The 10,939-nt window shown below is 32.0% G+C and overlaps 1 protein-coding gene across 3 annotated transcripts; it reads left to right on the forward strand.

Annotated features, from left to right (window-relative positions):
* Positions 1 to 7,450: 7,450 nt before the first annotated feature.
* On the forward strand, positions 7,451 to 10,939 carry LOC7496548 (zinc finger protein CONSTANS-LIKE 15). 3 transcript variants are annotated; one of them, XM_024596549.2, is made up of 4 exons: positions 7,455 to 8,609; positions 9,119 to 9,322; positions 9,971 to 10,206; positions 10,291 to 10,939. In XM_024596549.2, the coding sequence occupies exons 1-4, from the start codon at positions 7,596 to 7,598 to the stop codon at positions 10,391 to 10,393; spliced, it is 1,557 nt and encodes a 518-aa protein (XP_024452317.1). In that variant the 5' UTR covers positions 7,455 to 7,595; the 3' UTR covers positions 10,394 to 10,939. The 3 variants fall into 3 exon arrangements, with proteins under 3 accessions (XP_024452318.1, XP_024452317.1, XP_024452316.1); XM_024596548.2 differs by having other exon boundaries at positions 7,459 to 8,609; positions 9,938 to 10,206; XM_024596550.2 differs by lacking the exon at positions 9,119 to 9,322 and having other exon boundaries at positions 7,451 to 8,609; positions 9,938 to 10,206.

A 10,939-nucleotide genomic window follows, 5' to 3' on the forward strand; every position in this document is an offset into this window, starting at 1 on the left:
AATGAATTACAAACCTTAAACTTATTTTATCAACATGTATTGTATTTATATAATACATGAATAAATCTATATTTTGTGATAATAATAAACTTGTAATAAAAAATTGGCATTGTCTAAATCAATAAAAAAAATTGTTGAATATCTTTCATGTTCTCTTTGCACCCAACCTGAAGCTATTAATATGAAAACCATCGATTACATTATTACTTTCATTGTTGTCATTGTTTGTGTAATAATTAATATCATAATCTCCATAATATCATCCACATCAAGAGGTTTTCTCCTCTACTCTCACCTCTCAAACAGGTTTTCAAAATTAAATATGGAACCATGTTCACTCTCCATATGATTTCCCATGATTCTTACATCCACCAACTAACAGGCTCATCCTCTCTTACACAAAAACGTTGTTCAGCAACTAACCTCTAGGAAGCATTAGGCTTTGATATCAAATAACACAAAAAAAAATAGCAAGCATGAACAATACAAAATTCTATCAAAGTCACCATAGAAAAACCCTAACTAAATATTTTTGTTTAATTAGTCTATTGACATATAAGTTAAGCAACTCTATTTATATTAATCAAATGTCTAAATTGAATAAAAACAATTCTATTTATATTAATCTCATGTCTAAACTGAATAAAAAACATAACTAAGAAAATTGAATGACTAAACTAATAAAAAAAACATGTAAGAAAAAACTCATGTTGAGTCTAAAGTCTAAACAAACTTTTTTATTATAAAGAAAGCTAAATGACACAAGGATTTCATTGTTGCACCATACACAGATTACTGTGGATTGCGACAATGAAATTTACATGGGTATAGTGTGTAATTAAGAGGACCAAGGGAGGCATTTTAATATTTTTCACGTTGTTTTTTTTTTATTTTTTATTTGAAAAGCTGTTGGCGCGTGTTCCACACGCCCCCAACAAGTAGGCGACGCTTGTGCCGTTAAGGAGGTGCATGAGACACCTCCTAGCGACCAAATCTGGCCATACGCCGTCTAGATAGATGCGCGGACATGCCCTCTTCCATATGGTGCGGCGCCTGTAGACATATCATGGTTGGATAGCCGCCGATGATCGATTGTTTGTGTTTTTTCTTTATTTTCTCTCTCCTAACAACTTAAGTGCACAATTGTCCTCTGTTTGTTTGTTGATTGCTTGGGTCTAATAAGGGTTACCGGACCCAAGCACCTTGGATCTAGCCAACACGTCAAACCCAAGCTACTTAGGTCTGGCAACAATGTTAGGCTCAAGAGCCTTAGGTGTGGTAACCATGTTTGATGTCAAACCCAAACGTGGGTCTAGAATGGCCTCAGACTCACGGCTCTTGGGTTTGGCATGGCCCTAAATCTATTTCTCTTGGGTCTGTCAAGGTTGTCTGACCTAGGCGCAGGTCTGGCATGGCCGCTAGACCCAAAGGATTTAAAACATTCTTTACACTTTTAATATTTTTTAACATTTTAAAAAAATAATATTGACTCACTACGAAGCGCGGGTCAATATACTAGTTATATATCAAACCCCCTAGCACATTTATTGTGGAGCGTGGGTTCTTACTGCTGATTTTTGGGGTGTTTTTCAGCCATATATAGATTTATTTGGGTATTTATAATAATTTCAATGTAATTTTAGATATTAAAAAACGATTGAAAATTAAGTTTCAGATACCGAAATTCTTTATACACCACCATACTGGCTGGACTCTGTTTGATGTTTGGCGAATTTTTTATAAAAATGATTTTGTTAAAACAAAAGGTGGGCGCTGACGACAGGAAAATGGCGTTGGCCAAGTTGTCGAAGTGCAAGTTTTATAGCTTTTAGGCGCAGGTTCGTATCTCTGGCTCAACATTTGCCTTTTGTCTCTTTTGACATTTTTTGTTTTAATTTTTATTTGACGATATTAAACAATAGGATCATGAATTTTGATTCAATTCAACAAGTCAAGCTTGGGAAGTCAAAGGGCAGATTTTCCAACTTGGAATTGGAAATCAAACGTTGCCCAGATAGAAATTGTGACGGCAAAAACCTCACTTTTTTTCTCAACTGATTTTTTTTCTTTGATTGTTTTTTAAAAAAAACACCTTGTTCTAACCCGTAACTTAGCATGGAAAGTAACTTGAGTACATTCTAGGCTGAATAGATAGCGGATAAAAAGGTGAAGGTGGAGGATTATACAGACGAAAGAGTTAAATAAATTCCTACGACGGTGGAAGTGGAACTAACCCAAAACGAGCAGGAGAGACGTCATGGATGACGAGTTGTGACATAGGGGCCCACAAATCCTTTCCTCTTATGTGATGCTGCCGCACCTACACCTGACAAAAGGCTTATCTACCTCCACTCCATATGCCTTCGCACGTGAGTTGTTTTTCAATTTCCTTCCATGGTCCCCGTTTTATGGTTACTTCCGCCGTTTGACAATACTGTGTTGGTAAATGTAGTTATAATTATTTTTAAAGTATTTTTTATTTAAAAAAATATTAAAATAGTATTTTTTATTTTTTTAAATTATTTTTAATATTATTATATTAAAATGATTAGAAAACATCAAAAAAATATTAATTTGAAGTAAAGAAAAAATTAAAAAAAATTTAAATTTTTTCAAAAACGTTTTTGAAACACAAAAACAAATAGGTCATTTCATAATTTTTTTTTTAATTTTTAATATTAGATATGTTAGAAGACATGGATTTAAAAGGTTAGTTAAGGTTTTTAGATTGCTTTTTTTAATTGTTTTTTTTTCAATTTCATCATTCAATATTAATTTATTGAAAATTGAGTTTCTTGATTTTTTTATTTGTTTTTTATAGAGTTATTTCAATCTCATGACTCGGATCACGGGTTTGATAGGTTAGTCCAATACCAAATTTAAAAAACAAGGACCCCAATATATTGGCCCTTTTCAAATTGGATACTTTTCAAACACATGACTCGGGTCCTAAGGTTAAGGTTACTCCATAAAAGACAAATCAAAAAAATCATGAAGCTAAATCCTCATTCAATAAAATGTTAAGGAATGGAATCAAAAATAAAAGTTTCAATAAAAAAAAGATCTAAAACAAAACGAATTGCAATCAAAATAATAGGGACAAAGTTTGAAATAAAAAAAAAATCAAATCAAATGACGTAGGATGAAACTGAAAAAAAATTATATTAAGAAAATAATTAAAAAAAATAGCTATAAAAAAATAAGAATCAAATATGTCAGATGAAAAAACCAAATGAGGATAAAATTGAAAAAAAAATGTAATTTTATAAATTACTTTTAAATAAAATAAATAGTATTCAAAATATCAGAGACCAAACTCAAAGGAAAAAATAAATTAAATGGATGCTTTAAAATTTTGAAGGGTCGGGTTTGAAAATTAAGAAGAACAAAGAAAAATAAAAGAAAATGTTGTTGATGCCGGTCCAAAGATTTGTCGGGCGCACTCGTTGCTCAGGCATGAAGGGGCTGCCAAGTCAACTCAAACACCATCGCAAAAGCTGGTGTTTGCTCACTTGGCGACTCCATATGCTCCTTCCAAAGAGTGTGTAGGCATTCCAAACGTCAGCTCGTGCGACGTGCGTGCCAATTATTTTTTGTTTTTTATTTATGTTATGTATTTATTAAAATATCAAATTACTTCCGATCAACTTGACTATAACAAAAAAAAATCAAAATAAAAATAAAAAAAATCCACTTGAAAACAGTTGAAGAAATTGTGCTTTTAAAGGCAATTAAGTTATTTTTTAGTATTTTAATAAAGAAGAGGTGAAAAAAAACCCTAGACTCTCGTTAAATTAATTTTGGTCATTAAATTAATTTTGCTTTTAAGAATAATTTGGTAATTATATTATGTGAGAAAAGTTGAAAATATCAAATTATTCATAATCAATATAATATTGATCATGATGAAATACCATATCACCCATAATAGGTAGTTTCATTGGTTTTTATGGAGGGCAAAAAAGCAATTATGTTCTTGTGATGAGTAGTGATATGTGTTCAGGGGCACAATGAATTCACCCCGCGTCTAAGTTTTTTTTTTTTAATGGATTTATCCACTTTTGCGACAAAATAATGTTACATTTGATGCATACTTAATCTATAAATGAACATTAAGTCAAATAAAAACATCTATAAAAAAAAATACAATATCATGGTTGTCTTCTACAGTACAAGAATACTACACTGAAGCTTTTTAATTTATTAAGAAAAGTTAGAGATGGGTCCAATAAGGCATAAGTTTTAGAGAGAACAAGTAAATATTAAAGACATATTTTATAAATGTCTCATAATTAAGCCATGTATGTATATAATTTTAATATATAAGGAAATTATTAATCTATAAAGTTAGAGATGAGGTCCAATATGCATAAATTTCAAGAGAAAACAATTCATATTTAAGTCATATTTTACAAATATCTCATAATTTACCCACCCCCCGCCAAAAAAAAATATCTGGGATTTTCACAGCAAAGGCAATGTATAAATAAATTACTATTTTTCCTTGGTAAAACTCAGAGAAATTAAATAAACTACCTACCAATAGTCCTACTCCTTTAATAGTTTCATGGGGAAAAAAAAAAAAAGAAGAAGCATTAATCTTGGACGATCGCGACTTTAAAAATGAATCTAACATGCCAGCTCAGCCAAAAAGTTCAAAAGATCAAGTATAGTGGAAAATACTATTCCAGATGGTTTTCCACTGTAGCTCATCACAGTAAAATTATTCTTTTATTCTTTATTATTTAATTTTTGAATTTTTACTTGGAGGGTTTGATAATCTTTATTTATGACCAATTTATTATTTTTGATTTGTTCGGGGGAATATTATTTTTTATTTTATTTTAATAACAATGCAAGTATCGCATCGCCTTTAGAAAGCAAACAATTAGAAACTCTAGTCTAGGAGTCGTTTGATAATTTCAATTTTGCCACGACAAATAGAATTACGCTGATATTTTTACTATGCAAATTTATTAGCCTCAGTTTTAGGAGCTTGATTGTTATTTTCTAATGGTTTTTTTTGTTATTGCTATTTAGTCTTAGAGGCATTTTTATATATAATTTTATGAGTAGTTGAATTACTCCATTACCCTTACCATTCAAATTTTTTAGCCTTGACTTAAAGGGTTTAGTTGTAGTTTCATAAGGGTTTTTTGTTATTGTTGCTTTGTCATAGGGGCATTTTCAGTTTTGTGCACATAAAAAAAGGGTTGTTGACGCCTGCCTGGCACGCATCAGCCACTCTGCTATTTTTAAGTGGTGTGTGCGGCTGACGACGATGATTGAATCAAGCTTATGTTGCATCATTTTTCCTCCCTGGATGGAGTGTGTATAGTAGTGAGGTATAATTTGACACCCATTGACTTTTTGTTTTCTTTTTTTTTTTCTCAGATTACATGCTACTGACCATACAAAAACTTGTACCAGTCCTTTAATTTTTTTTTTTTTTGATTCGGTCATTCTACTTTTGATTGCAAATATTTTATTTATATTGATTGTTTTTAATTAGATTTTATTTTTGATTTCATTCCTAATTGTTTGATTTTGTTAGTTTTTAAAACAAATGTGGTCTTCATTCCTTTAATTGCTATTTTTTTTTGTTTTCAATAATTTTCTTGATTTATTTCTTTTTCTTTAATTTCATCCCTATGCATTTATTTTCATTGAATTTTTATGTCAAGTTTGGTGCCAATTCTTTCAATTGTTATTTTTTCAATTGATTTGTTTTTTTCAATTTCATCCCTGAACATTTAATTTCATTTAAATTTTCCCTAAACATTTAATTTTAGTTGGTTTTTACGTTAAATTTAGTCATAATTATTTTAATTGCTATTTGTTTTATTTTGCATTGTTTTTTTATTAATTTTTTTCCTCGATTTCATCATCGATATTTGTTTGGTTAAGAATCATGTTTCTTTTATTTTTTCAGGTTTCCCTTTAAGGCAGTAACTTTGATCTCATGACCTAGATTATAGATCTGAAAAATTAGCCAGAGTCAATTTTGGTTTTTTTTTAAATATTTTTTTGCCAGTATTTTTTTCCGCTTTGTTATATATGGGGTAATCCCAATTTTATATCCTAGATCATATATTTGATTTGTTCACCCGAGCTAACTGTCGGGTTCACTTTAGACTTTTTTTTAATTTTTTTTATATGTTTTCATCGTACCGACAGCTGTCCATTCCTTATATTTTTCTGATGTGTTTGACTTTTCATAATATTTTTTATGGTGTGGGTTTATCAATAATTTTTGTTTGTATTTATCGTTTGAGTCATGAGTTTTTCATGGTGGATTTGTCATTCATTTATTTAAATAAAAAAGTTTAATAAACATAATTAGATAAATATCTCATTTTTACATTTTTTTTCTCTTGGTCATTGTTAACAACTTTTTTTATTTACATAAATAGTTATCGATTTATTCAGTTAGATGATTGCACAGGCTTTTCAAACGACACTTTTATTTTTTCATGTGAAAAAATACATTAGAGCAACTTACATACCTAGTATTGTTTTTTTTTTAAAATATAACTTGCATGCCAAATTCATGATTTTAATGTTTCTTTAGTTTTCCTTTTTTCTTCTTTGCATAGTATTGTTTTTTTTAAATACAACCTACATGCCGAATTCATGATTTAATGTTTCTTTAGTTTTTCTTTTTGTCTTCTTTGCATTTTTTTTTCTAGAAAAAATATTATTTTTTAATTATTTACACTTGGTCTATTTATACTATTTTATTTTTTTCTTTTTATTTTATTTTTATTTTTTTCTTTACACGTTTTGTTTTTTAAAAATTTATTCTATATAGACTAAGAAAATTATGTTTTGCTACAACAATTGCAATATTGTTCTATTTTTTTTTATTAATGCACATGATATTTATTATATTTTATTACATTTAATAATTGACTATGTGATTTATAATTATATTTTTTACTTAAAATAAAAAAAAATATATTAATAACATTTGCATATTAATATTTTATATTAAAAAAAACAATTCGACATACAATTAGACGAGTTGAATAAACATGTTAACACTTTATTTTTTATATTTATTGACACAAATAGTTCTTATAAATTTTTTAATTTTTAATTAATTTTTTTTAAAATAATTAAGAAGCTTATATATTTATTTTTTTCCAAAAACAATTTATTCAACCGACGGGATAATAGGGATCACATAACTACTATTTTTAGGCTCCATCTTTCCTAGTTTTGGGATGTTTAACTGCGTTTCAACAGAGATTTGTATATTTTTATTTTAAATTATTTTTTGTTGTAATATAATAATATTAAAAATAAATTTTTAAAAATAAAAAAAATATTATTTTAATAATCAAACAAAAATAATTTTGAAAGCGATCTATAATACTATTCAATAACTTTATTGATACTACAACAACATCCCTCTCATGTACAAAAGCTGCTGCTGGCTGTTGCTCTACATTGAATTATTATTATTATTATTAATTTATTCACCTTTTACTACAAAAAGAAAGAAAGAAGTATCTCTTCTTCCTCCTTTCACTCCCAAAACACTCTCTTCCTCATTTCTCTTTAGGGTTTCGCTTTTCTTAGCAGATAAAAATATGGTTACCCACAATTCAAAGACCAAAGAAACAGTACCATGTGATTTCTGCAGTGAACAAACTGCAGTTCTTTACTGCAGAGCCGACTCCGCAAAACTTTGTTTATTCTGCGATCAACATGTCCACTCCGCAAACCTTCTCTCACGCAAGCATGTCCGCGCACAGATCTGCGACAATTGCAACTCGGAGCTTGTTTCTGTCCGCTGCGCAACTGACAATTTGGTACTCTGTCAAGAGTGTGATTGGGATGCTCACGGTAGTTGTTCCGTGTCCGCTTCACACGATCGTACTATTATTGAAGGGTTTTCCGGTTGTCCCACAGCTCTTGATTTGGCTTCTATATGGGGTTTTGATTTGGAAGAGAAGAAGCAGGAGCCGTTGATTGAAAAATGGAGTACTAATAGTTGTGGGGTCGTCCATGATTTGGTGAATGAGCCTTGGGTTTATAATAAATCTAGTGGTAATTTTAGTTTTCAGGACTTGATGGTGCCAAATGAAAACAGTAATAATGGTAATAGGAATGTTGACAATGTTATGGTTTTTGGAAATGTGAGCAAGAGTCCAAGTTGTGGGAAATACAAGCATGTGATATATAAGCAGTTGGTGGAGTTGTTAAAGAGGGATTTGATGGGTGGTGGTGGCGGTGGCGGTGAGGGTGGTGGTGGTGGTGATGATGAGGGTGGTGATTTTGGTGACGGGGAGGGTTGTGATTTTGGCGGTGGTGATGGTAGAGAAGGAGAGAATTTGGTGCCAGAGACGCAGAGTAGGAGTGCGTGGCGGGAGGGTGTGGGATTTGGGAATGGGAATGGGAATGGGAATGGCGGGCGTTTTGGGAATGATAATGTCGGTGGTGGTGGTAGTGATGGTAATGTTAGAGGTGAGCAATTGTTGCACGAACAAATGCCGTTTACTTCTTTGCTTATGCTGCCGACGGAGGTGGGTGTCAAGTCTAATGGAAAACTTATCGGTGAGGATATAATGTGGGACAGTAATGCCAATGCTCATGGCACTCAGGTAAAAATATGAATTACTGAGCTTTTCCAAAGATATACCATGTTTTATGAGTATTTCTTCTTGTTGTCTTTGTTAATGTTGATCGAGTATAAACATTGCCAACCAAAACAAGTAAATGTATCGCTTGCTCATCTTTCAAGTAATACAATGCTCAAATTGATTGCGGCTTCTATTTGGGACCTAAATAATTATACAATGAAAAAATTTTGGGGTGAAATTCGCTGGTCTATCACGAGTATGTGTTGCATTTTGCTTGTAGTTTCTTGAAGGTGTCATTAAGGTTTGAACTTCAAATGCTCCTTAATGAATATAGCATTTTGCAATTAGAAAATTCAATTGTTTAAGGATTTTCAACTGTCCTTTCTAGGAAATGTTTGCCCTGAGGTCATGTCCCTGCTCCTATTATTTTTATCACCTCGCTCAGATGACTGAGTAGTTTTCTATGTAAAATCTCCAAAGAAAGGATATCACGTGTCTCCAATAATAACAGAAAATTCCTACCTTTTCAGATATGGGATTTTCATTTAGGGCAACTGAGGAGTCATGATGAATCTGGCCAATTAGAAATCGAGTATGGTGCAAACGATGCAGGATTTGTGATCAAGAATTTCAGTGAACCAATGAAAGAAACATCTTTAACCAACACGAAAATGTTGGGAAACATGTACCAGATGAATTGCTCCATCGTGCATGATGATATGGCATCATTTAATGTAAGTTCTATTGATAATTTTGGGAATCTTGGCTGGAACCCCTGTCAAATCTTTGGGCAGGAATTTCTTTGGTTTTCTTGCAAACTTTCTATGTTTTAGTTGGTGCAACAAAGTTTTCTTAGGAAGTGTTAACGCGCTACTTATGAAGATAGGATAACGTTTAAAAATCTGATTTGGGATGTCAAATCCCAGTATTTCTAGTTTTGGGCAGTAACAACATAAATTTTAGTCTAATAGAAGGATTCGTTTAAAATGTACTCGCTAATATTGTAGATGGAATTAGTTGAAATTTGTAACTTATATTATTCTGTGTGTTCACTAGTAATCTAACTAACACCAGACCATTCTAACCAGTTTTAAATTATAATTTATAAGACATAGCTATGTGCTTTGAATGTTTAAGCTTTTGAATGCAGTCCTTTTCTGTATGTTCACATATATGATATAGAAATGAATTGAGCTATACTGTTGGGCATTTGATTGCGAAAGCTCCTTGACCTTAATGTGACTGGACCTGTTCTACATCATCTGTTGCCTATTTATGCCAATCCCTCTGTGCATTGTCAGTGACTCATCTGCCTTCTCTTCTTTGTACGTTGTATTTTTTAAATGCAGAACAACTTAAATAATAACTTAACATCCAGCCAGGGACCAGCAACATCTGAAAGTAACAACCTCCCTATTGCAAGAGTGTTGTCAGGCACAGCTTTTTGTAAACCAAAATGTTCAGGTAGCTCTAAAGATGTCCAGTTTATGGAACAGTCTATTCTCGTAAGAGGTGAAGGCTTCAAAACAGAAGCAGCAACCAAGGTTGACATGGAGCTGTTGGTGCGGAATAGAGGTGATGCTATGCAACGTTACAAGGAGAAGAAGAAAACCCGAAGGTATGCCTACCTTCTTTTGCTAGTTATCTCTACTGCATGCTTATCAAGTAATGCACTCTGTACTGTTAAATTTTGTATTAATAGATATGATAAGCACATACGGTATGAATCAAGAAAGGCGAGAGCTGATTCCAGGAAGCGAGTGAAGGGTCGATTTGTGAAGACAACTGAAGCTCCTGACTGTTGAATTCATGCTTAGTTAGAGGTCCTTGATATCACTGTAAATATTCTTTACGTTCGTCTCGTAGAGAATGTATAATTTAGTGGTGCTTGTCTCCGCATCTACCTTTCTTGCGCACATGTGCATTGTTCTTGATCGTGCCAGCATCTCCTTAACATGTTTGCATTTGAAGATGTTTTGTCCCACTTAAAAATAGCAGTAGAGGTGGGACAGCTGGGGAGAACAGCTGTTGGAGAGCAGGCATCGTGGGGATGATGTGGTGACAGCAGGCAGATCTGGAGCATCTGAGAGATGGAGTTTATGCTATATAACCTCTTAACTAATCATCTTTTCCAAAGGAAAAAGGGATAAGATTCGGTTTGGGAGGCAAAATTATAATACAAGTCACCCCTGGTCATCAGGCTTGGCAAATTATTAGATTTTATTGTAGTTATTCTTGCTGATATTCCAAAAGATTGGTTAAAACATGTAGTTGGATACCCGAAATGCCAGTGAACCGATGCCATTTTTTGGAACTTGAATAAAATATACATGGAGAATCCGTATTCTAGA

Source organism: Populus trichocarpa, chromosome 3 (genome assembly GCF_000002775.5).
Source record: "Populus trichocarpa isolate Nisqually-1 chromosome 3, P.trichocarpa_v4.1, whole genome shotgun sequence".
NCBI classification, from domain to species: domain Eukaryota; kingdom Viridiplantae; phylum Streptophyta; class Magnoliopsida; order Malpighiales; family Salicaceae; genus Populus; species Populus trichocarpa.